Source organism: Hermetia illucens, chromosome 6, assembly GCF_905115235.1.
Source record: "Hermetia illucens chromosome 6, iHerIll2.2.curated.20191125, whole genome shotgun sequence".
Lineage (NCBI taxonomy): Eukaryota > Metazoa > Arthropoda > Insecta > Diptera > Stratiomyidae > Hermetia > Hermetia illucens.
The window spans coordinates 65455617-65482828 of NC_051854.1; the positions used below are offsets into that span (position 1 = coordinate 65455617).

Sequence of the window (27212 nt, forward strand, 5' to 3'; positions counted from 1 at the left end):
TCGCAATAAGAAGAGCCCGAACATAATGCGCAATACGATTCCAGCTGCCAGTGCTCTTCAGCATCTCTCTGACAATGTTGTCTGGAGAGAGCTCCCCTGTGTCTGCATGAAGCTGCTGACGAAAGCCGTCTCACCTCTTGGAAGAGAAAAAGGTGTATTCAGCGTCGTGCGCCACTCCACTGCAGAATACACAATCAGGAGATCGCGCCTTCCCAATCCTGTGCAGGTAAAACTGAAAATCTCCATGCCCACTGAGAAGTTGGGTACGGAAGTAATCAATCTCACCGTGCGTTCGGTTCAACCACGGGTGTAATTTGCCGATGAGCCGCGCAGTCCATCTGCCCCTTGGCTCATTTTGCCAAGAAAGTTGCCACTCGGTAAGGGTTCGTTGACGTTCTTCACGAGCAACCACCTCTCTTAAGTTCTCGCCCTTACGCCCTTCTACATACGGTAGATAGTTTTGCGCTCCTTGGCAAGGAGAGCAACGGAGATCACTCCCGCGATCACCACCACAGCCGGTTCGGAGACGGTGCGATAAGCAAACGCCACTCGCAAAGCTTCCCGCCTCTGCACTTGAGCAAGGCGCCATTTGTGAAGGGCATCAGCCCATACCTCCCCACCATAGAGCAGAACCGACTGCGTTGCTCCCATAAGGAGACGTCTCCTAGTTGATATAGGGCCCCCGACATTCGCCATTGACCGACTCAAGGCCGCGACTCCAGCTACAGCCCTGTCCGCTGCTGCTTTGATTTGCTCGAAGAAGTTCATCTTCGAGTCGAGCATTAAACCAAGGTATTTAATCACAGCGTTTGACATTATAGTCAACTCGACGATCGGTATGGGACGCAGGGTCGGGATTCTCCTTCTAATCAAGATGACTACTTTGGTTTTTTCCAGCGCAAGGCTGAAACCGCGAGCAGTCATCCATCCATCCATCTGCAATTTCATCCAAATAATTTGATATGAGTACTAAAGAGAAGCCCCTGAGAAAAACAGTTATAGAGATTTTTCTAGTGGTCGACCGTAACATGGCATTCTTATCAAAATATATTGTTAATAGTTTGTTATTGATGTCTTTATTAAGGGCAGTTTTAGTGTATGGAATCCAACATTATATTCCAAGCTGCCAGAGCGGATGGATTCCAATTGGTGTGATATGATACATTCAGGCCAAGTTGAGATCTATCTTTGATAAGTTGACGAAAGCGAAAAAGTCATCAAAGCGGAAACTACTACGAATACTTACTCCCAATGATTGCTAGTTTCGATGGGTGTTCCAAACGATTTGTTGTTCTTTTTTCTTTTTGCTTACATATTTTCGTAATTAATCTAGTTTGGCTGACACACTGCCGAAGCTGGATCCCAATTTAGTGAAGATTGTGCGTGCGGTCGGAAGTGCAGATTCACTTACATCTCGAGCAGCCATTAATGAACTGTCCGACATCATTGATTCCCCTGAGAAACAAGCCGTTTTACGTGATTATGAGGAAATGTTTATTGAAAGTGTCATAGCACAATTTAAGGTAAGTTGGAGGAAAAAGTGAAAAATTATGATCCCGCTGATCAATTTTTTTGGTCCTTTCAGAATCTCTCACAAGTACCTATCAATGAATCGCTTATTATGTACCAACCTTTGCTGTCCATTACATTTTCATTCTTCAATTCAAAAACCCTCGGAAAATCCTTAAGCATTCCATCCCTCAAAAATATAATGTCAGTGCTGCTTGGCTTAATGGCTGATCAAAAACTATCGTCAGGCGATGATGGACAATATACAAAAGTCGTAAATGGAATCTGCTTGAAAATTTTAGATAAGACAAACTTTACAAATTTGAACTGGTATGTGTTCTTTTGCAATAAAATTCATTTTGAATCGGGTTTGATAAGTTTTCTTTGCAGTGCTCTTATACGTCTACTTAAAGAAACATGTCCAGCAGCTGGTCTACCGAAATTTACAGATTTACTAATGAAGTGTCTTTGGCGTAATGTCAAAGTAATGCCTGAACGTTCAAATGAACTTGACTACGATGCCGTCTTATATGAAGTGCATGAGTTTATGTTAGCCTTACCGAGTGCCTGGTGGCAGCAACGTCCATCTGATACACCCCTACGTACAGTAAAAACAATTATTCACAATATGGCGAAAATTAAGGGCAGTTCGATATTGCAACATTTGAATAAGATTCCAAAACATTCTGAATTACATGCATATTTGATTAGGATACTCAAGGTGGGTTTTAAGACTTTGTGTTTGCATTATCTGGTCTGAAAGTGTTCTCACTTATTCTCCTCTGACTACATTCTATTGTTTAGAACCTACAGAAGGATGCCAATGGCGGACAAACAAGCGCTTCACCACAGAGGTCACTATCAGCCAAGGAGCAATCGAAGAAAATGTCTAATCAAACCCAGGAAGCTATGTCGCAAATTTTCAAACTCATATCGGACAAAGAGACAAGTAAACTGGGACTGGCCAAACTGTATGAATTTAAGGTAATGCAATCAAAGTTTCATGTGTTATTACTTTTATTCTCAATTATGAGCCTGCTAAGTAAATTATTTAATGTGTGTTAGGTACCTCCTGACGATTGTCAATTTAGATATGTGAATATACTTAAGCACTTAATTGACGAGTACCAAACTCGATTCCAGGTTTTGTCTATTGATTTTTTATTGAAGTTGGTTTTAATTTGTTTTTACCTTTCATTTCTAAGTTTCGTTCATTTACCAATAGGTTTCATTTGATTTGCTTGTTTTCCCCTATTCAAATTATTCAATGTTCAAAGAGCCCGATCACCAATCAACATTGGGATTTTTGAATGTACTGTTGAATATAGACATCATGATTTGATGAGCGGCTGTTTGAAAATTGATTTGATTGTGGACATTTTTTAGTATGTTTTAGGAGCATTACACTCAGTTGCAATTCACATAGACATTGGTTCGATATATGTGCATTTGTATCCTATATCTAACCCCACGCATAGAACTAGGATTAATTGGGTCGCAACATGACATGAAAGGGAAATTAATATATAGTAAAACAGGATATTGTCTCCATTCTTACGTTTTGTAGAAGCAATTATTATATATTCCGATACGTTAATCAAATGTAAATTAGCCTTCGTCGGTGGGTTATTTCTTTATTCTCTTGATTCTTGTTTGGAAAGCTTTGAATGTTTTTTCTTCTTTGATTAACAATTTCCTTTCTTGATTTCTTTTTTCTCCACATTGTCCTTTTTGATGCGCGGTGTAGGGTGTGAATAGTCGCATTTAAGTTGATCGATTGTTAAACTTCATCTGTTAACATGCGGCGAAAAAAAAATTCGAAAAGAAAGGAAAAACTGTTCGAATTGCAATATTTTCTCAATCCTCGGTGTCAGTAGAGCTATTTAACGGATACCTGTCGACTCAGCTGTGAATGAGTACCTGAGTCAAATCAGGGTAATAATCTCGGGCCACCACATTGCCTCCTGCAATGTTCTATAGTTTACCGTTACGGTCTTGAATGAAGTGCTCTAACACACTTTAAGGCTCTGATCATGGCATTGCTGCGCCAACGATTATTATTATTAATATGGCAACTTGCAAGTACATAAGTACCTTCAGTTTTATTCGTCACACAATCTGACGAAGAGTTAATTGCATAGGTATGAATATATGTTGCTGCACGAAGTGACGACGGATCTCGCGCCCACCCCGAACCTGGTTGTGGATGCTTAAAGCGGAGTAAAAAAACCGTATCGTGTGCAGGCCCCCTTTTTTGATAATATGCGGAAGCTGATTGTTTAGGTTTGTTCTTAAGAGTTCTCTATGTGACGAGAAATCTGAATAATCTGCTGCAATAATCGCTCGAGTATTAAGGGTGATGTCAGGTGGAGCGGTGTCGCAAGAATGAGCCGCGCTACTCGATAATAATAAGCCTTTTAAACATTAACATTTCTTGAATGTCCTAACGCTGTCTTTAGTCAAACTGGTCATTTTGCGTCAGAATATAAGACTCGCGCTCTTTACCTTGTGACAAATTCAAGAAACTCATGAGCAAAAAAAACGTAGCATCGACCAAGTGGTACAATTTGTTATTCTTGAAAATCGATTCGACGAATAGCCCTTACCTTACCAATACAAAACTATGTGGAAGCTATTCGATTCTTGGTTTCTAAGACTGATACCCAGCAGTCTATCAATAGTCCACAATATTCCAGGTATTTGTAAAAGTTCTGACGGGTGTTAGGTCTTTTAATTTAAGCGATAATTAGAGTACAATTTTTTTAAAAATATGCTATGAACAGTGAGCCAATGATCCTTTCAAACGATACATCGCAGCAAACAGTACGTTTAAGTGAATTTAATGTTTGTTTATGAACTACTTTCTAATTTAACTAGAAATGGGAAGCCACCCACCCACCAAACAGAGCAAAACTTTCTTGGTCGTTAGTACGGGCTTGGTAATCGTTTGGGTCGGCTCACCGCGATTAGATGATGATATATGCTGGCTTTTCTTGTATGTTATTCGTTTTTCATTACCAGTTATCATCCGCTGTTACGTTTTGCATCAGTTTGTGTGGCGCCCGTACATCGAGCTGCTTCTTCAGACCAATTTTATGCTAATCTTTATAAACAGTTTTATGACTATTCCTTAGTCCTTGCAAAATCGAATGAGCGCTCACATACTGGTCCGCCGCAAAGATTTCCATGATATTATCGACGTTTTTGACCATTGGCCCACCAGGACGTGCACATCTTTAATGTCCATATCGCCAAAAAGGAGTAGTTGGAACCATTGTTTTGCTGTTGCATTTGATATTGTATTGTGTCCATTAATTGCACAGTTTTTTTAAACATAATCGTTCAATCAACGTTTGCTATTGTTGTGATATACACTTCGTAAAATATGGTTCATTAAAACAGCTAGCGGGAGAAACGCGGAAACTTTTACTTCACTCGATATTTTCGTCCCTCTGCGGCACCAGGAAGATTCATTACAGTTGCCTAAAATTTGTAACGAGATGATTTATTGTTGGCACTAAGGAACCAAACCACTCATTAAAATATCGACTACCTTCATGATTAGTTAAAACAAGAGACCGTTGTGCGCGAGTGTGCGGGATTGTAAAGGAAATGAGGATATGCTAGGTACTTGCCACAGAACCCACGAAAAAACGAATTTGGTGATATTTTGCCGCCAGTAGCTAATTTCCTAGCTTTTTAGAGAAAATATGCCTTATTATTGCTCGATAGATTCAGTTTTACCACAAGATAAATTTCTTTAAAATGAAGTTTGGCCAGAGGAAGCCAGTGAGCCTGTTTTATCATTAGTGGCCCCTGATGAATACGTGTTTGGTGCAACTTTTTTTTCTCAATCCATCGCTGCTTCGGACAGCTTTTGGGTTATTTTTTTCCATCGAGTGGGACGTATAGAAAAATTTTAGCCAGTGGGTCATCATCAGCTCGAATGAATCCGATCGCGGCTCTCCTCAGTTTGAACCCTAGCAACACAACAGCTTCGTTTTACAACTACGTACAGTCGTACGGTCGATTCGCCGCGATAGTTGGATTAGTTGATCGTGTTGTGTAATCATTTCACGCGGTCGGACTACTCGAAATCAGCTGAAGGACAAGAAAGCAGTAGATTTTTGGCGTATTGAGCGATGGATGAACGAAAGGGCACTTCGAAAAAAACTAAAGATGAGGAGGTTGGACGTGCGGTTGCCGTGGAACAGTCTGACATACCCAACAAATGAGCTTCTCTGGCACTGAATGTTGGCGGAATGTGGAGTACGGACAAACTTATCTAAATCAAAGAATGTGAAGAACTTTTACAACTCTTACAATATTTCTCCATAAGCAATCTGATCATTGTGTCGCGTCGATAAGACCACACATCTTAACAAACCTGACTTTGATTCCGGTAACTTTAACAATGCCTTGAATGCGCTTGCCGGAAGGTTTCCCAAGTCACCATGGTATGGGCTAGCCGCCAAATCGGACAGTATGTTGAGGATTTTACTAGACTGAATTTTTTTGTCCCGTATTGAAATGATTGTCAATCAGATGGTGAATTCTCTCGTCCCTATTAACGTAGTCGAAGAATTTTCTAAAGCCCCAGTTCAAGTCAATTTAGAAATGGAATTTTTTCCCATTTTCCCAATTGCCGATTGTCGCGAATCTATTCGCCGGGGAAAAGTGCACTATTCAAGCCCCTAAGGCTTTGTTCTGTCACATCGGCTGCAATCCACTTTCTCATCGACATGTGGTCATCATAATATAGTCACCAAACAAGCAAGTATCCGGCGTAGGGAACATCGCCTATACAATAAAAAAATTAATCGTGCGGTCAACTGAAACGATGGTAATCTTCGTCTGCTAATCATAAAGTCATCCGACTTCAAAGTTGGCGTTACAGAAACAGTCCAAAGTAGAAATTCCTGAACCATATTGATTGCATGGGCTATCAAAGTAGAGTAGGTTACAGTCGTTTTTCCAACGTTCATGGTCCATGTCATAACTTTTGCCATCACATTCTGGAATTTCTTGTAGAGCTCAAATATTGATGATCTGTTCATGGGGGTATTTCGTAAGTTTCTCCGTTTTTTCAGTGATGGTAACAATTTTAAAGCCCCAGAGCCTTACTTATTTTTCAACAGGACAAGGATTCGCCCTATAGAGTCGACTCTAGTAGACATTCTTGCATCGCGCTGAGATGTTTTCTGATGGGCCTGCTATATGACCTATGATTAGGAGTGGCCAGCTATATAGGAATTAGTGGAATTCTCGCTTTACAGCAGCTTTGTTATATTTTACTGCGGATTGTACTGTCGTATTATATTGTCAATTATATTCAATTGAATTGTATTGAATAATTACCTTTCTCTATCGAATAATGAGCATAATTTCTGTCTCCGATAGTAGGTTTTTATAGGATTCCGTCAGGAATATGTTTGTGATGCCATAAACCTTTGAGAACAACTAACATTACGATTGTTTTGACCAGTCGCAATTGAACATTTAATAACAATATCATAGGAATTTGCACTGCGTCCTAAGAGAACTATTTTGAACCTTTGATGGTAATATTGTACATATTATGTATTGTATATCGATCAACCCTATTACCGACAAGATTTTTAGGACGTTGTCTACTTATTCTTCCGTGTGTATTATCCTATTCAAGTACGGCACATTGTCCCAGAATATGTATGGGGGTTTTGACATTCTCCCCGCAGAATCTGTAAACATGTTCGCAGATATCTCCGGCTTGCTCAGGTGGTAATTTAGCTTGCGTTAACCCATGAGTATTCTTACTATGATTCGAAGTCTCTTCTTGATGATATTTAAACAATCCTCCGAGCGCGTTGGCTGATATTTCCCATGAGCACTCTGTTTCATTCCTAGTAAGGTCGTCCAGTATAGCCCCATCAACCGTTCTATTTTCTCTTACAGTCACGGGCATGAACCTCCTTTCCGATTCCACAGAAGGGGTCTGCTCCCTTCACTGCCAAGCTCTTCAAGTTTTTGGAACCTTCTTTCAATTCAGACAGCTCTACGTCTTGATGAAACACCCAGAAATTCTGAAGATTTCGCTCTTTACCTACATCTGGATGTGAAAATGAAGAGGAGTCAGAATGATTTCCAAGGATATCATTCGGAAGGTTCTCATGGTCCCAAGAATATACACACAAACTAGTTCTTGAACTTTGTGTAATTATCTGATGACTGCGCTTGGCACTGTCCGCCCCGATTGTCGCACAGTAGGTTATCATTGGCGTTAATTCGTCACAGCTATTGTAGCTTTTCTATGTATGTTTCCAATATACATCTAGAGTAACTTTTCAAGTTCGGTATTCGTCCGAATATGTGTAGTTAAGCACGTAGGTCGACAATGATTAATAGTTATTTTTATGTAATTCTCCTCTAATCAAATCCTTTCAATTCGAAAATGTGCTTAATGAATTATAAACTCTTTAGTTGCGGTGCCAGTAGTTATACCAATCTTCGTAAATTGTTTTTAGTTCACCCGCCACGAAGCCAATTTGTTAGGGTATCTCAAATGCAAATGAGACGCGGCGTATTATAGTTAGATGTGGAAATTAGGCGGTGATAATCTTCTTGTATCCCAACATGATTTTTTTTAACCCTCCGTTGGGCGCATGTGATCTGGCCAGACCTCTGTGTATTTGCATACAAATGTATGAAGATATTGCGTTTTTGGAGGCATATTCAGATGCACTTATATAGTACTTGGATGTATATTTTTGGTTGTTTTGTATTCGCAGCGGTTTTCGCATATATTCAGCTACCTACTTAGGAAGAAATAATAAAAAAAATAATGAAAAGGAAAATTTATAAAGTAAAAGCTTGCATTCATTTTTGCACTTTATTTTAATATGTATTGTTTTTCTAAACCGAATTTATTTATTATTAATTTTATACCTCCTGGTTTGCGGATCTGACGCAAATATAAGCATCATCGGCGCAACAACCGGTATCGGTCTAGGCCTGCCTTAATAAGGATCTCCAGACATCCCGCTCCATCTCAGTCAGGGTCTGCCTCGTCTTCTATTTCTACCATAGATATTGCCCTTATAGACTTTCCAGGCTGGATTATTCTCATCCATACGGATTAAGTGACCCGCCCACCGTAACCTTGCAAACATTACATTATTGAACTCCAGACATCTCGGTTTTGCGCGAAGGTTCACCAATTCGATATCCCTAAAAGCTCTCTGATGACCTGATCTACCCCATCGCACCATCTCAGGCAAGGTCTGCCTCGTCTTCTTTTTCTACCATAGATATTGTCCTTATAGACTTTCCGGACTGGATCATCCTCATCCATACGGATTAAGGTACACCATAACCTATTGAACCGGATTTTATCCACAACCTGATGGTTATGGTATCGCTCATAGAATTCGTCATTATGTAGGCTACGGAATCGTCCATCCTCATGTGCGGGATTCTTCTCTTGAACGCGATCAAGAGTTCGCGATTCTTGCTAAGAACTCAAGTCTCTGAGGAATACATGAGGATTGGCAAGATCATTGTCTTGTACGGTAAGAACTTTGACCCTATGGTGAGACGTTTCGAGCGGAATAGTTTTTGTAAGCTGAAATAGACTCTGTTGGCTGACAACAACCGTGCGCGGATTTCATCATCGTAGCTGTTATCGGTTGTGATTTTCCACCCTAGATAGGAGAAATTGTCAACGGTCTCAAAGTTGTATTCTCCTATCTTTATTCTTCCAGTTTGACCAGTGCGGTTTGATGTTGTTAGTTGGTTGGTTTTCGGTGCTGACGTTGCCACCATATACTTTGTCTTGCCTTCATTGATGTGCAGCCCAAGATCTCGCGCCGCCTGTTCGATCTGGATGAAGGTAGACTGTACATCTCGGGTTGTTCTTCCCATGATGTCGATATCGTCAGCGTAGGCTAGTAGTTGGGTGGACTTGAAGAGGATGCTGCCTCTCGCATTTACATCGGCATCGGGAATCACTTTCTCCACGGCCAGGTTAAAAAGAACGCATGATAGGGCATCCCCTTGTCGTAGACCGTTGTTGATGTTGAATTTTATGTTTAATTTATTAAAATATTTTGACGTTTCCCCGCATATATGTATAGAAGCGCATCGCTGATGCGGTGTCTGTTGCAGTATTCCAAACTTTTACGTCGATCATCGTAAACGCCAATCTGTGCTTTATTTGAAGCATATCGCTAGAAAATTTCCATATTTCAGTTTTCCTCAAATTTCTTATTTAATCTTCTATATAGCCGCTTTCTTCATTTGTGACATCTTTATTTTCTTGGATGAACCGAATTCGTATCGGCCGACAATATCTTGTAGAAAATGGTACTGGGTTTTGCGAAATGATCTTTTGGTCATCAACATTGGATATGAGCCGTAGTGCTCGCAAATTAACTCTGAAAGATGTTTGCGTCACTATCCGTACTACTCGAAATTTTTGTTTAAATGTTTGTTGCTGCGAGCCATTACACTCCCATTTTGATAACAGATCTAAATTGGATATTTACGCTTACATTAAAAGTTTCAAAGACTCCATCTAAATAATATTCACACAACCGCGTACATATGCGATTTAGAAGATCTTGCAGGTTAATTTCAGCACGCGTTCCGTTAACTATTATTGACTCTTCTCGCGGATAGCATCCCTGTTTTGCCTTTTTTAGAAGTGAATAGCATGGATAGACATTCTTGTTGGCAACGTGAACAATTTCATCATATAAGCTTCCACAAAAATGGATAATGCTTGTAATGGAATGTGCTTCTTGGTGGCATCCTTTTCAGCTTGTGCTGGCGTGAAAATAATATCCTTAATTATGTCCCAATAAACAAATTATAATTTTCTTTTATGTCAATGATGTTTCTTTAATTGATTCGGCAACCTCGTGCTGCCTTCTTCAGCGGAAAAAGCCTAGAGATGTCCTTAATTTAAGTTAATTATATCTTAATTAGCAGTGAAGTTCTTACTTAATACATTTCCATACAAAATATATTGCGGCCTAGCCAAACCACATGCGCCCAGCGGAACTATATATAAAAAAAATGCCCTCGTAACAATCCTTGTATGGTACATATCCCTATAATTTTTTTTATTAATTGTAAGTGGGTAAAATTCTAAGAAAAGTCAGGGACTGTCAAATTTCTAGCTCAATCCCAAGTATGTTAAAAATACAATTAAAATTGCAAAATGTCTGGTTGGACCCATGCGCCAAACGGAGTGTTAAAGAAGATAGCTTTTTCCCAATTTTCGTGAATTTTCTCAGCTTTTCATTATACCTACATCAGGTATTGCGGAGCCTGAAATGTAAAGTTTCTATGTAGCAGTATTTAGAGGCTAGGTGACCAAACGTGGTTCTGATAGTATCGAATTTTCATGATTTAGTCCTATTCCGATGAGGAGTTAATCATCCATTCTGAGGGACCTTGTTGTATCAAGTTCATTACATGCTCGTACATTGAATTTTAATATGTTGATCATTCACGTAGTTGCTAGTTTTATTTCCTGTAGTTTTTTCCGATTTATTCTCGAAACGCATCAATAACAAATCTCACCCTTTCTAGACGAAAAATCCCGAAGTGGAAGTGTCACCGTTCTTAAAAGGTGCAAGCCCAAGTTTTCAAAAATATATTGAAGATGGACTAGCGGAAATTGAACGGCAACGTTATCAAGAAGCCGGTGGCGACAATAAATGTGGTAATATCAACTTTAATCCTTTCATTTGAATAAAATCCTCAACCATCTCAATACGGAATTTTCAGATTCGAATCTGGTTTCATCGACAACAACAAAATCTGCTAACAAACAGGACGCTGATTACTGGTTGGAGAAACTTAACAACTTGCGTGGAAATCTGAGTCCATCGCGTAACAATGATATAAGAAATATGACAGATAATAAAATCACTGACGAAAATCTGAACTTGAATCAATTGCCACAGAAGATGTCAATGATTCGAAAAGATGTGAGCACGATTTAAGGCTGAGTTGGTTTGATATGTCGTAATCAATATTTTCTTCTCATTTTATTCACAGAAAGCTGAACTTTCACCTAATCGCTTGGAACATCTGCAACAAAAGTTAGCGCAAATAAAACAGCAGAGGCAGTCCTAATTTCACTTGCACTTATTTCGCTTTAAAGGAAGCGGGAAGATGGGGAATTTGACTATTGCAGGCACAATCGTTTCTATTTATTCAGTTTGCGACAGTCGCTCCCCAATTTCAACTTTAACTGTCTGTGTCTCGAGGTATGATCGTATATAATCAAGCAAAATCAGAGAGAAAGAAAGAGTTTAAGACGAAATCGATTGGAGCTCATTTTATTACATTTTTGTTTTAATTTATGGAAACAAAGGGGAGTTGCACTTCTCACCTTGCAATGAGGTCCGCTAGCGCGTTTATGTGTGATGTAGAGTGGCTCAGTTGTGAAGATCAAACATGTCACCTGATCATTTATTTAGATTTTCGTATTGAATTTATTTCTGACGGTAGTTTGTCTTCTCCAAGGTTCAGTTAATTATTTATTAATTGTTAGAAAAAAACTTCATATAAATTAAATGTTATACGTTCACGTGCATAAGGATGTTTACCTTGAAATTATTATTAGTCTGCATACACTTTTATATAACCATTTTTTATACAAGATATCATAAAGTTTATTTAAAAGTATACGCTAAGGAGTTTTATTTTAATTTCGTTTGGGGCATTTCATTTCGACGCTAAACTGCAGCAGTTAGCTATACTATGATTTCATAAGCTTCTATCTTTGGGTTTGTATTTTGTTCTATTGCTTAGTTAGTCAATGCAAAGCAGTACAAAACTCACATGCGAGAAAATCATCCGCTAGTATTATTCTAGGGTGTAAAGTTTAAATTTCGAATCTTCAATTGACTTCATATTTCATTCAATATACGTATTTGAATCCATCACACAGTTCCTTCTTTGACTATGAACTTGACAACGGGAAGATTTCAAGTGGCCGATAGTGGCTTGTAACAGAACTTTCAATACATTTAAGTATTAATCCACTGTTATTTACATGATTTTTCGAATAACTAAACAAAAGTGAATACTCTTAAAGTAGTTTCTAGGTTAGTATTTCAGTTAGTATTGCGTACTGAGAAAGGAAGATTTCTAAGAATAAAATGTTTCGACAAGAACTCTGCAAGGTTACTACGCGTACTGTATGTAAACTAGATTTATGACAAATAACTCGTATATATAATACCAAGTAACAATAAATGCAGGTAAAAGGGTAGTCATATATTTTGTATTTTAGAAGATTGAAACTCGTTTTGATTTATAGATTAATACAATTTTAGAGATAAAAAATAAACAGTAAATAAACAATGTTTTGAGTTTAATTTCTGGTAGGAAAGTGAAATTCATCGAATCAATTTTTTAAAAGCTATGCATTCAAGAGAGAGTTCTTTTTTAAATACACTCAGCACTCAACTTTTTTATTGCTCGTTTATATGCTTCTGCTCTTGCAGCCTCAGACCCACTTTTTGGATAATTCTTCATTCAGGTATTAACGCATTGTCCATTTATTGTGTATGATCAGTACACTACCGTTTCTTGCTGGGGCTACTGAACGGCCTACTACAATATGCCTGTATCGCAAGCGTGAAGAAAAATCGAATTTCCAGGGTAGTTTTCTATGTCCCTTATGTGATTGAGTACGAATTGTATAACCGTAATCATAATCAACCCTTCATTATTATGATTGTAATACTGATCGCGTTTCGGTCTTTTGGAGGAGCTGGTTGTGCAAAATATTCTTGCAATTTACAAATTACCACTTCATTATTCACAACGTGTTTGCAAGTAATTATACCAAAATCGGTAAGTGGGCAATTTCGAGTTAAGTTGAACCAATGCGTGTACGTGCGATATCCGTCCCGGTGCTTTAAATGAGTATCTGTCGAGTTGACTTAACCCCACCGTCTTTTTGATTGTGACCACAGTCAGAGCCCCGCTGAGAAAAGCAAAACGGTACCAGTCTATATACTGAGTGCATGGATTAATTTATTCATACTGGTGGATGCAAGACCTACCTAAATCTCTACCGAACTAAGGAGTACGGCGCCCGTGTTGGAAGCCAACACTAAATTTGAGGCCGCAAGGGATCTGTTCGCTTAAACGTAATCACAACCCTCATGAAACTCCCACTAGCGGGCCAACCGACATAACCGAACTGAATAAGAGACAGGATTTCTCCTGAGGCATGTGAATTCAGGGGCTATCCCGGTTTCCAAGGTACCAGTATGCCCCTGGCAAGATTTCGTGACTGCTCCATCAAATGAGTCCCCGTGCAGACTTGGGTCTGATTGCCCTAATTAGGAGCATTTGCCTACTGCATCACGGCCAGTAACCCATAGTGAGTACAGCATATCCCGCTGCCACTACGTGAACGTTCTCCTCGGTCACTTGGTTTTGATAGGGCCGATAAGGTTGCTGCCTCGTCTTCCTCGTCGCCACCTCAGAGCACCCAGTCATCAAACAGAAACATTTCTGTGCCTGACCCAGACAACACACAGACAGATGTGTCTTCGCCACTCGCACAGTACGTACATATAAACAACTGCCACTTATGAAACACCCATATATATGTATGTATTCATCTTTCAAAAGTGGGAATTGATTTTGAGCGCATCTCAATTCAAGATTTTGAATTGATGCGAACACGCTCCTATACATATGCCCCTGAATTAAAAGTAAACGGCCTTTACGTTTACGTTTACCTAAAATCGACGAGTTTTAAATTTTCGCATTTGTTTTGAAGAACGAGAGTATTTTTGTATTTTAAAGCATTTCGAAAAATCTCAGTACACGTATTTTCATATGATTTGAACTGAAAATATGAAACTTATGCCCCAAAAGTTGATTTTTCGGGTGTGACAAAGGTTTACATCCACTTTAATAAATCGAATTTTTTAATACGAAACGATAAAAAAAACAACTAACGACAACTAGTAGCCAATTTGACATACTTAATCCGCAGTTAATAAAATCTTTCGGGGAGCCAACTAGATTTTATAACAAATTTGGGTGAATATGGTAGCTTTGTGCTCCTCAACTGACTCGTACTGTTTATTGTTTGGGTACATTTTGCACACAAGACTTTCTCAAATAATCTCCATAGGGTTACCGCAAGAACACTTATTCGTTTCTAATGAAATCAAGTTTCGACGTTGTTTTTGTGGTCAATCAGGGGGATGCGTCGAAAATGCTTGAAAATCGGAAGAAAGTTTCGTTTTCTGATACAAATGTAATTAGCTCAATTCATTTTCGATGTGACAATCGACAGCTGGCTGCATATGCGTCAATGATGACTTTATTGAGTTCTTGACCGCCTAAACTACGCGGGATTGCCTCCACCCTCCTTTCCTTCAAATGTAGCTTTTTTTTGGAAGCATTACCCTCATGTCGGCTAATCGCCGCTGCTCCCAGATTTCTTGGCTCCAATAGTGATGGCTTAAGTATGTCCTGAGTCTTCTTAAAAGCCTCTTCTGGGTTCAGGCTTTATTCAAATAACGCAATACCACTTAGCATCTGCGCTACTAAGACCTCTCTCTTTTCTGACGTCTGATATAATAATCTCAGATGTGCTTCCGCTTGTCCCTACTTTTTGAGTAGTGGTCTTTATTGGTTGGTCATCGCAGTAGGCAATGTTGCAAACCTCGGCTGTAAACTATCCAATGGACATGGTTCGCATGACGTCCTAGATTGGGATAGGTGTTTTTCGTCCACTTCCCAGTCTAGATCTGTAGCATTTTGTTAATAGTAAGGTCACAGAGTGTGTTTGTCACCACCCACTAACGGTCTTGGTAAATGAATGGCTTGGCTGCTGGAGAACCACATATCACCTTCGAAGATAGATAGGATGACTCCCAGCCACGTAAATAAATAACAAGTCAAAAATTGACGGCTTGGGTGATTTCGAGTCACTAAGGCGTCTAAAAAGAAAATAAAAGATGTCAGCCTGAAATTCTCTATAAAATGAACTACAATCAAAAAACTGATGTGAATCAAAATATGTAGCACCTATCTCAGTCTCCGGATTCATTCTGTTGCTTTGAATGTGTACAATAGCATATTAAAATTGCAAAGCGAATGATCAAATGGTTTTTTTAATCCTCCACACTAACCCAAAAAATACGTCGTTTTGAGAAAAACGCGTTTAAAAATTTATTACAGTATTGACAGTAGTGACTTTTCAGTACATAATCCGAATCATAAACGGTAAAACTAGTTTCCTAAGTGTTCTTTTCTATTTATACAGGCGTTTTGAAGAGAAAGGCACAATAGAAGAAGAGGCTCAAAATGCGACTTTGACCTGCCGCACACTACTCATGTTTAAAATTGAATATGACTTTCATATTCTTACTACATACGAGTATTTTCAAATGTATTAATTTCCGAAATATCCGTTTTTAAAGTTTGTGTGATATAAAACCTTATTAACATCTATTCAATGTCTGTCTGCCCTTCTGTCAACGATATTTACACTAAAACGGCCGATACACGTGCAACGAGTGGTATCAATTTGTTTTAGGTTTGAGGAGAGATTTTTTCACAGAATATGGTCATGTAGGGCATCAAATGATAGAGCTCAGTTAGTACTTTTCGAAACTGGTCCTACTTCTGATAGTGGGTGAAACATAGGGAAGTGAAGGCTCAAAATGTGTGATCCGAAAAGTGAAACAGGTCTCGTTCTCAGAACCTATCCAACCGAAAAATCTGAAAAAATCACAATGGTGCATCCGTACCAAATCTAGGCTTCAAAATACAGCCCATTCCGATATCTGCTCTAATAAAGTTAATAATAACATATTATTATATTTGTGAAATTCACCCGAAAATTTCATTCTCCAGGGGTAGCACGCTAATTAGCACACCCTGGTACGTGCGCCTAAAGACAAAACAGAATAAATACATATTGCAAATATTTATTGATTTTGTTGAACATTTGCACATTTGTTTATTGATATTCAACCTTCTTTTGGGAAAATAAAATTGCTTTAGGGGTGGGCGATATATAATTCACTTGGGGATATTCTTCAAAAAAGTAAAGGTAAAAAGCTGCCTCAAGCTGTCAACGGACCTGAAAGAAAAAAATATTTATAATAATATATTTTAAAAAATCGCAGAAATATATGAAAATGTAAGTTTCAGTAGGACGTCGTTGCATAGAGGTCACAAGTTTTTCACATACATCCTTTGAGGTCTGCTTCCATTTTTGCTTGATGACCGCCCAAAATTCTTGCACAGTGATTCATTTCAGTACAATTGTTTTTAGTCCCGGGCTTTGTGCTGGCCAGTAAATGGTTGGTATGGGCTCATCCTCGAACGCTTGCTATACAACCCGCGACTTATGACATGGCGTGTTGTCTTGCTGGAAAGTTGCCCTTGTATCAATATAAATTCTAGTAGGCTAAACCGTCAAGTGTCCCCCCAATCTTGATTTAAATACAATATCTGCAGCTGACAATATTATGGGAACTACAACCACTCGCTTGAGACGCCAAATGTCTTTGATTTTTCGAGCCAATGGTTCATAGTTTACTTTCTTCTCCATGTATTTCCGTTCGATGTTGCTATTATGGGGACAGCAACGCCAACTATATACGCGGAGCGACCCGCCTTGTCAATTAACAGTACGTCAGGCTTGTTATGTAGAGTATGGCGATCAGTCAGAACTTGCCGGTCCCAATACATGCTGTAAGCAGAACTATCAAGTACTGCCTGTGGCTCATATCGGTAAACCGGACATGTTTCCATGATTAGCCCATGCTTGTATGCAAGATTTTGATGGATAACCTTCTATACAGCATTATTCCTGGTGGTGTATTACACCGGTGCCATAACAGTGCAGCCAGAAATGAGATGGTGCAACGTCTCTAACACCGAACCACACATTTTGCAGTAGTCGTTCTCCACCCGTTCTTTCATGATGAGCTTTTTATAAGCTCGGGTGGCGACCACGCCGTCCTGAATGGCAAACATGAACCCCCTCGCTTCAGCAAAGAGCTTCCCAGCACACAGCCATCTGTTCGACAAATACAAATTGACAAATGGCTGCCAAAGACAATTCATGTGTTTATCGTGCATTGCTTTCGACTTCCATTTATCGATCCGCTCTTGGTCCGACTTCACCCCACTCGGAGGAGTGAAAGATCAATCCTTCAGGTTAAGTGGAGTCAGTCCACAGTCTGTCTCACAGGCAGCGGCATACAAGGGACTCGCTTGCTCTTTGCTGTATAAATAAACGCGCAGCGAGTCGACTTGGCGATGATATTGTACCGTCACGTCAACCACGCCCCTACCTCCGATGTCACGAGTCAGGTTCATCCGTTCCACGGCAGACTTTAGATGATGCGTTCGGAATTTGGACATAATTGTCCGTATTCGCCGCTGAATGTTTTCCAGATCGATCTTCGTCCACGGCAATATTCCGAATGCGTAAACCAGTGAAGAGATAGCGAATACATTCAATGCGCTCATTTTATTCTTCCCCCCGATTTCAGTACCAGCTTTAGACATCGCAGGAATTCGGACAGCAGAGCATCCTTCAGAATTCCTAGGTACTCGTAGAAGTCTGTCTCGGTCATAGCTTCGATGTGGAGGTCACCAATGCTATGTCCGGCATGCGGCTCGTGATGACCTTTGCGGATGGCTTGGATTCGACACTTGGCTAATCCAAACTCCATCCGAATATCACGGTTGAACATTTCTACTATTTGCAACAGACTTCTAAGATGGTCGTCAGTATCAGCATACAGTTCGATGTCATTTAAGTACATCAGGCTATATTTAATTGTAAAACTATGTCCTCTAGCATCATTCAGTAGCCAAGAAAGGGGGTTCAGTGCCATACAAAACCAAAAGGGACCAAAATTTGTAGAGGGTTGGTAAGCAAGTAATCGGTCTTGTGTCTGCGGGGTCCTGCACCGTGTCCTTCTGAGGGATAACGTAGGTAATCCCCGCAGTGAGCAAATTCCCCCGACCGACTCATGACCTGGTTTATGCTGTGTACGCTGGTAAATTTCTTATACCAGGAATCCTGCACCCGATCCAGACCTAGGCCTCTTCGAGCTGTTTATGGCTCGTCGAATTTCCTCTTCGGTAACATCCGCAAAATTCATGCCAGGCGTATTGGCATGGTGGGTGCCTTCGGCGGTGATCCACTCAGTATGCTCAGCGTGCTCGGCGGGTTACCCCCAAAGTCCACCCCAATACTCTCAATACTCTTTCGCTTCCGTCAGCGAAAACTGCACTGTCTAGATGCTCTGTTGGGATTTGTTGAGAGATCTGAAAAGGCTCCGCTGGTTCCTCGCGTATGTTGCATTCTGGACACGTCTGGAATGACTTTTGCCACATCGTCGTAACCGACTGAATATGACAGAAATTTTCCGCTTTAGTGTGTCCAGAATTTCAACTACCGGTGCTTCACTGGGGATGGCGTAGTTCCGGTAAACCCTCTGCACTTTATTTCTCACCCGTCTGCTGGAATCAGTCTAGCCATGTTCTGCCTTAGTGAGTCCGGCCGGCGTTCCAGACGAATTTTCCATGGTGGATCTCTTTGGTCACTGAAACCAATAACACGAAAGCGAATTTTCTGACCGTGCAATCTGATAGCCGTAACTGCAATACAAATACAATACACAAGTGATTGTAGTTGCAGCAGCGACATATCAGCATACAGTCGAGATGCAATCTCATCATTGATTTGAGATAGAATTCCCGGAGTTGCTGGAGATACATACCTGGTTTATGCAAGGGATCCGTATCCGAGAATTCTATACACGCTCTTTGGAATTCGTCCCGAATCTCAGCGGAAACCTCAGCTGGACGGTGGAGAAGAGTGCTTCGGCGAGTACTGAAACTGTTGCCTGCAGTGCGGTGTAGTGTTGTTGATGTCGCTGCCAACGACTCACGTCACCAGTTTCCTCTATGACCTTAAGTCGAACACGCTCCCTGATGATGGCCGGAATTTTGTCGCTGCGAGTAATAAAGTGGTATTGATCTGCGACTTGCTGCACAGTCACGTGCGCGAATTGCGTGAAACGTTGCACGAATTTCTGGTGCAAAAGAGGCGGTAAGATGTTATTTCGTAGTAGGAGCGGATGATGAAGAGGTTCATTTCTTCAGTCCACTTCATCCGCTGTCTACGCGAACCTGCTGAAATGGTCGTCACAGATTGTGGCGAAACAGCTGCAGCAAGCGGAGCAATGCTTCTGGTCGTCATGGCACCTAGACGACGAACCGCCCCACGACTAGCGGTTTCGAGGTTGTGCTGTCCATTACAGAAGCCCGACCCATTCACCAAGTCAGATGACTCCCGTCGGTTATCCGTATCGGACCTCGAATTTCTTCTTCTTCTCATTTTTTGGTGGTGCACTTTATCCCTAGCTGCTGGGTGTGGGGATTCCTCAGCTTCCTCAGTAAGTAATCTGCAAGACTGCAAAGTTCCTGCACTTTCCTCACCTACCCCCTGAGACGCTGCGGTGACGTACAGCCATTCAGACTGAAGCTCACAACCGAGCTTGAAACCGGCCGGAGTAGTAGTTGGGTTATATTATTATTAAAGACGATTTTTTTCTGCCATTGCAAATTACCTTTACAACAGTGGGTTGGCCTTTGAAAAGTGAAAAACCTGTTCTTCAACAAGCAAGAAAAAACTTTTATTTAACCATGATAAATAATATATATATAGTTTTAAATTTATTATTCAGTTTTCTCAACTATTGTTTCATTCTCATCCAGCGGCTGTGCACTTTTTTTATTGTCAAATCTTGTAGAAAGTGCTGTGACACGTATCGCTGCTTTGAAGCTAACTCGTGCCTTCATCCTTGCTAATTTCTTTTTCCATTCTTCATCCCTGGAGGGCAAACCTTCTAGATATTGTGTCATATCATCTTTCATAGGATCAGCAATCGCAAGTACGGACATACATCCGTCAACAGTTCCCAAGACTAAGGATCGACCATCTTTGCTACTTTTGATGGCGGTTAGCTCAGCCTGTAGACGATAATTTGCAATCATCGTTGTATCAACTGTTCGAAAGATCCGAAGTGTCTTTTTGCCGCTATGGTAGTAACAAACATACTCGTCGTTTTCCGTGAACAGGCAAATTACCGAAAATACTCCTTCAGCAACTTTCGGAATATAGGTTTTGACAGTAGTCCCTTTGCGGAGTTCCAAAAGCTCCAAACCTCCCCTGAAATGTGAATAATTTTATATTTGCGAGACCATAGAGAGATGAAGCTGTCGGTACCTAGAAGGAGCATATAAACCAGACTTCCCATCTCTTGTAATGCTTCCACCCCATTTCATTACCGACCGTACATGCTTCTTGGTGCGTATGTCTATAATACTTCCCTTTTCGCTGCTTATAACGGCCACTTGGTGAGGCTTATGAGGCATAGGAACGAGTGATACGATTTCCTGAAATGACACTAAATAGCACTTCCTAATTTCAACAAACTGAATATAATACTTTGATATAGCAGCCCTTAAGCAGGATCTTTGTTACATGATTACCGTTGGAGGCATTGTACACACTTATGCAGTCCTTGTTGTTCTTATCTACAGTACACACGATTATATGAGCTTCATCCGCAGATATAACAGAGTTTCGAAATGGTATTCCTGGTACCATGCGGACTGGAAATTCAAACCGAAATTGGACGGCTCCTTCTGCAATGAGCATGAGGTTATTACCAATTATATGTCCTGGAGTGTTCATTGGTTAATCTTACCCGGTACTGTTCGAACGGTCGTTATTGCAATTAATTTATTATTCTCCTCATTTCCACCAGCGTTGTTTGAATTTAGGTTGGGGCATGATACGGTCATAACTTTTGCTCCATCTTCCAAAAATGTTATTTGCTGAATGCCTGGTTGATCATCTCGGAATAAAACCTGCTCGGAGACACGATTCCAGATGAGAATCTTTCCTGTTTCCGATGAAATTATATATTTTCCATCGGGTGTGATCTCGGCCTGTGTGACAATTGCACCCAGAGGGCTATCAGCCAGTTTTGTTAATAATCGTCCCGATCGAGTTTCCCAAACACCGACGCAACCTCGTGTTACTGTAACTGCTAAGTCGACAGCAGATAAACTGAAAAGAAGGGAATAAAATCAATTATAGAATTGACAATAAGTACTTTCCAGTTGCATGAGTGCTACATGGTGTCAGTTCTTGAGACTAATATAAATATTGTCGCGCAACTACCGATACCCTGTCTGGCCACGCCTTTGTAATGAACTCCACACATTCCAATTTTGCGGCGAGGTCTACCAATTCGATATCTCTAAAAGCTGTCCTGCACCTTGGCTTACGCCATCGCTTCATTTCAGACAGGGTCTACCACGTTTTCGTTTTCCTCTTCCTTCATCCTGCACCTAAAGGGATCAAGTAACCCAGTGGATTCTTCTTTCGAACGCAGCTAAAAGTTAGCAATTTTTCTTGCTAAGCTCGCAAGGCTCCGAGGAATATATGATATATATGATGACTGGCAAGATCCTTCTCGTGTTTGGAGGGGTTTTGACTGTATGGTGAGGCGTTTCGAGCGGAATAATTTTTGTAAGCTGAAATAGGATTTGTCGGAAGACTATGTACGATTAGCAAGGACACGCAAATAGTATGAGAATAAGGCTGGTATTTAGTTACAACACTAGACCACAGGTGACTTAAATATCAGTAAGAAGTTCCAGCATCCAAGGGCGAGTCCCACTTGTCACTAGCGCTCGCAACCACGATAAGCGTCGAAAAGGAGGTGACAACTGCGTTGAAAAAAAATGGAAAAGGGTGAGGGTGATTGGACCAATGTTAAGGTCTGGACATAAAGAGTGCACGGAGGGTTACGTAACTGTCCCAGCTGTGGTGGTGTTCCAAAATATGTTTTCCTTCAGATTGCCAGATTCATAGATGAAAGAAAATTTTTAGAGAAGCCAGCGTCGGAACGTGGGGGAGTTCCTACACCTTTTTCTCCCTTTTCGAAGGGGCTGGGAGGGGTCATGAGATTGCACTAATAATAATAATTGTTGGCGCAATAATTCAATTGGATCAGGGCCTTGAAGTGTATTAGAGCATTTCATTCAAGACCGCAACGGTAGACTGCAGCACTATGTTGCACTGTAGGAAGCAATGTGGACAATATTGCGCACACCCGAGATTATTACCCTGATTTGATTCAGGTACTCATTCGCAGCTGAGTCGACTGATATCCGACATCAAATCACGATACACATCCCACTGCCGCCAGTGAGATTTGAACCGCGACCTTCCGAGGTAGCACCATAGTACCGGAAAATATAGCTGAGGAAAACTTATGCATCAGGATAATTAGAATTCGATTGACAATGTGAAAGGACAGAAGGAGAGAAGATTAAAACGCTAGGAGGACGAGTTTGTCAGCGAAATTCTATCTTACAGATGTTATTTGCCCTAACTGTCGTTGCTCTTATTGCTGGAGCATCTCCTCTTGTATCAGGATAAAGTCCGCTTCGCCTGAGAGTTTGATGCCCCCTGACCCGATGAATCTCCACCACCTAGTTTGCTGACAAACGATATATTATAGATCGTAGGCGCTAGGAGTGGTCCGTCAAAGGAGGCAATTGGGGCAAGGTTTGCATTCAACTTAACCAGTTTCCCATGCAATTTCTCCAGTTAACAGTTAGTGTATTTGTACATCGAAGAAGTAGGGCCGTACAAGCACCTGTCTCATCACCTACGCTCGAAGTAGTCAACAATGTATTAAAAACGTTTAGAAACGGTGGACGGAATTCCTGTGGAACTACTAAAAGCAAGGCGTATGGAAATGGCGACCAGGTTTCATGAGCTCATAAATACTACAGCATAAACACTAATTGGTGTAGACAAGGGAGGTTAAGTGACCTGTAAAAAGTTGGCTTTGGGGAATCATTGACTCTAGTTTTAATACAAATAAAAGTGTCCACCGTCCCCTATGGTAGGTAGGTAGGTATCAGTGGCCGCTCCGAGGAGCCCAATTAGCGCTTTGGTGCGCCGTTTTGATGCCACAAACTCCTAAGACCGTGACTGTTGTTATAGGAACAGGGAAGCGGAGTCCAGCTGGATCGGATCTTCAGAGCCAGCCCGTAGCATTCACAAAGGAAAGCAGCTCTCCGACCCTGCAACCAGAAATCTCACTGAGGTCCCCAAAAAATGGTTTACCCAGTGTCCGCAGCCTGACTCGAGCCAGAGCCGGGCAATCGCAGAGAAAGTGCATGAGGGTTTCCCTTCCTTCTCCGCAGCTTCGGCAATGCGAGTTGTAGGGTAAGCCGAGCCTAGCGGCATGGTCCCCTATGGGCCAGTGCCCCGTGCAGACCGCCGTAATCTTGAATGCATTTGCACGCGTCTGGCACAGGAGCTCTCGTGATCGGGCTATGTTATAAGCGGGCCAAATTCTCCTTGATTTGGCACAGCTTGTAAGCCTTCGCCATCTCAGGCCCGCGGCTGCTAGGTAGTGCGAGTAGACTCGCCGCCAGCGGAACACCGACTGTGTTCCCCGAGGGACTGCCAAGAGCAGAGCCTTGCCTGGCCAATCCGTCAGCCCGCTCATTCCCTTCTATGTTCCTATGCCCGGGAACCCAGAGGAGAGTTATCTTGAGCGTGCGGCCCAGATGGTTGAGCGTGTCTCTGCACTGCCCCACCAACCGGGAAGATGTCGTCGTTGAGTACAAGGCCTTGATGGCCGCTTGGCTGTCGGTCAGAATGGCTATGTTAAGCTTGGGGCTCGAATCACGCTCCAGCCATCAACAGACTTCCAATATCGCCAGTACTTCCGCCTGGAATACACTGGTGAAACCTGGGAGACCATACGACTTGGACACACCGTGTGTATTCGAGAAAACCCCCGCGCCGACTCCATAGGCCATCTTTGATCCGTCCGTAAAGAATACCGTGTCGTAGTCTTGCAACACGCCGCCGGTCTTCCACTTTGCCCTCCCTCCGTCCCCTATACTTGACAACTTGCATCGTATTGAGGTTGAGTGGCCCGCCTCGGTTTTACCATAGCGCTGAGGGCATGCTTTGTAAAATGTATTTCCACATGGAGAGATTGTCTTCCGTACATCATCTCTCAGGCTTTGACACCCTTATTACAAGTTACTTTAAAGCTGATTGCAAATTGAAGGCAATTTGGGACGTTGGCGTGGAAGTGAAGATTCTATTCAGATTATTATTAAAGATTATGGTTCATGTATAATATGGTAAAGAAGTGGTTAAGGGTCGATCAATGAGAATGAGGACCCGTGAAACAATAGTCAGTAGATAAAATGAATGATAAAAAAATGTTGAAATTTCATGGTGGGGTCCTTGATAGTCAAGAAGTCAAAGATACCAATAAAAATATTAGCTACGAGAGAAAGCTGGAACTGAACCCAAATCAGTCTCAGCAAATACACGGAGCCTTTGACAACAATGTTCTCAGCCAATGGTGAGCTGCGCCATGAAATCGTTTCACGTATGAAGTGGCACGCCATAATTGTCGGTTTTTGTGGTCGAAGCATCAAGGGGTGTTTAAATCTAAAAGTGACTCCCATGTCGTTCACTCTGTTTCCTCTCTACAGTTTTGAGTGTTAGCCGGCTACCAAAGATAATGAACGCCTCATCGCGGTAATGGAGACGAACATATTATGTTGGATCAGTGGCGTAGCATGCTATGATTAAGCCCGAGGGCATCTGTAGCAACCTTGATATTGTCGAGTGGGTGGGAGGGACCGGAGCAAATTTTCAAAGTTAAGCATTCTTCGTAATGGTGTAAGGGACTACTGCTCAAGAACTTAAACTACTGGAGGTGCTCTCAGAAAATATGTTACAATTTTCACTAATATAGGAAGAATATGTATGATCTATAATCTTACCTGATATTATCAATTTGCAATTCGTGTCGATCAATAACATGGACTTTCTCAAAAATGTTATTGATATTCCACACCTTAACCGACCGGTCTATCGATGATGTAATTACACTGTTCCAGTTACCAATCGTAAGTGCCTCCAACTGAATAATTCTTCCAAAGTGGGCGTCAAGAACTTTGGTCAATTGCTTGGTTTTCAAGCACCAAACATAAAGATTTTTTCGTACACCTGCGACAGCAAAGTTCAGGCGAGAGCTGACCATCACAGAATTGGATTGCATCATTTTTGTCGTTATGTTCCTCACTCCATGTGGAAGGGAAAGGTATATAGCTTCATCACCGATTGAGTTGGTATCAGCGAAGTCCCAAATAACGAATCCCTTTCCAGCTGTTCCTAGCAGCATCCGATCATTTTGATCCAGTTTCAATTGAAGGAGAACTTCTTTTTCATCGTTTTCATATTGCGGCAGATCGGAGTCATGGATCCATGCGATAGTTCCTTCTTCTAAGTTTTCGTGATATTTGTAGACGCTTACCTAGAAATTGTATTTTTGCTCCTGTATTAAGTTTGTAATTTAGTTTAGCTTGAACTTACCTGGAAATTATTTTCATTAGTGCAACAATAGAGGGTATCCCACTTTTTATTTAGAGCCATTGCACTGTGGAACTGGACAGGATCAGCTTGTATTGTGTCTCGTATAGTATCGAATCTGAGTTGGGTTTCATTTATTTGGCCAGACCAGTAGACAATATGGTATTGAGAAGGCTTCGAGAATTCCATATCTATAAATATTTAATAAAGTATTGCGAAAGGATATGACAGCCAGTTTAACTAGTAGTCTACATAACTAGAAAAGGGAAACAGTCTCTTGTTAAATGTTAAATCTCTGTGTTTTATAAGCAAGTGATAAACGGAGCAGATTTAATTATCAGATTTGTAGATCGACTCTTCGTCAACATATATTTAATAGCTTTCCTTCCTTTATAGAATGAAATTCAGGTTTAAACGTATCTTTACAGAAGAAAGTCGACTCATTTTATATATAGACATCATCAATTTCTTTGGCGGTCTAATAATATGTATAAAATATTTTAAAAGTGCTTCTAGAGGCTATTTTTTGTTTGTTTGTTTTGGGCTGTCATTTTTAGTTCGTTATTACCCTAAAATTACAAATAGAAAGGTAACAATTAAAGGGGCTTATGTTTGAAGCCATTGAAGCTGAAGCAACAGGGAAGAAATCAAAAGTTATTTGAACAGACTATCGGGACAGTCATCATCACGAAAATAGGAAGTGAGAGAATAAAATATAAAATCCGGAAAATACTAGTACATCACTATATGAGGGTAAAGATTTACAAGAGAATTATAAAACATCCCTCAGTCCTGCAGTCCAGAGATTGGTAGCAAGGATCCATGCAAACAATTCATTCATCATTATCATTATCATCAACATTGCAACAATCGGGATCAGGTCTAGTCCTGCCTTAGTAGGCCAGACCGGATACCAGACACCCCCGGTTGGCTGACGGAAGCCATCGGCCATCTAAGGTCTGCCTCAACTTGTTTATCTATCATAGATTTTGCCTTTATAAACTTTCCGGGCTGGATCATCCTCATCCTTACGGAATAAGTGACCCGCCACGACAACCAGGTCGTGTGTTCCTCATTGATTTCGGAATAAGAAGGAATCGTCCATCCTTATGCAGGGGGCCAAAAATTATTCGGAGGATTCTTCTCTCGAACGCTGCTAATAGTTCGCAATTTTTCTTGCTAAGAACCTAAGTCTCCGAGGAATAGATAA

The 27212-nt window shown here is 41.0% G+C and overlaps 2 protein-coding genes across 6 annotated transcripts in view; one reads left to right on the forward strand and one right to left on the reverse strand.

The window, feature by feature from the left end:
• Window positions 1–12867, forward strand: part of LOC119658580 (protein mini spindles) — a 51637-nt gene extending 38770 nt beyond the window's left edge. For 4 of the 5 annotated variants that reach the window (XM_038066031.1, XM_038066032.1, XM_038066030.1 and 1 more), the window contains 8 exons: window positions 1334–1523; window positions 1586–1839; window positions 1900–2230; window positions 2314–2493; window positions 2575–2652; window positions 11083–11215; window positions 11281–11483; window positions 11554–12867. In XM_038066031.1, coding sequence (XP_037921959.1) covers window positions 1334–1523; window positions 1586–1839; window positions 1900–2230; window positions 2314–2493; window positions 2575–2652; window positions 11083–11215; window positions 11281–11483; window positions 11554–11631 — 1447 coding nt within the window. In that variant the 3' untranslated portion in view covers window positions 11632–12867. The remainder of the gene's footprint in view (window positions 1–1333; window positions 1524–1585; window positions 1840–1899; window positions 2231–2313; window positions 2494–2574; window positions 2653–11082; window positions 11216–11280; window positions 11484–11553) is intronic. The other variant, XM_038066033.1, reaches the window with a different exon arrangement.
• A 7327-nt stretch (window positions 12868–20194) lies between these two features.
• The window catches only part of LOC119660370 (NACHT and WD repeat domain-containing protein 2), a 30661-nt gene continuing 23643 nt past the window's right edge, over window positions 20195–27212 (reverse strand). Inside the window, exons 14-19 of the mRNA XM_038068886.1 lie at window positions 26006–26193; window positions 25414–25946; window positions 21282–21646; window positions 21020–21219; window positions 20798–20967; window positions 20195–20740 (exon numbers count right to left, since the gene is read on the reverse strand). Coding sequence (XP_037924814.1) covers window positions 20248–20740; window positions 20798–20967; window positions 21020–21219; window positions 21282–21646; window positions 25414–25946; window positions 26006–26193 — 1949 coding nt within the window. The 3' untranslated portion in view covers window positions 20195–20247. The remainder of the gene's footprint in view (window positions 20741–20797; window positions 20968–21019; window positions 21220–21281; window positions 21647–25413; window positions 25947–26005; window positions 26194–27212) is intronic.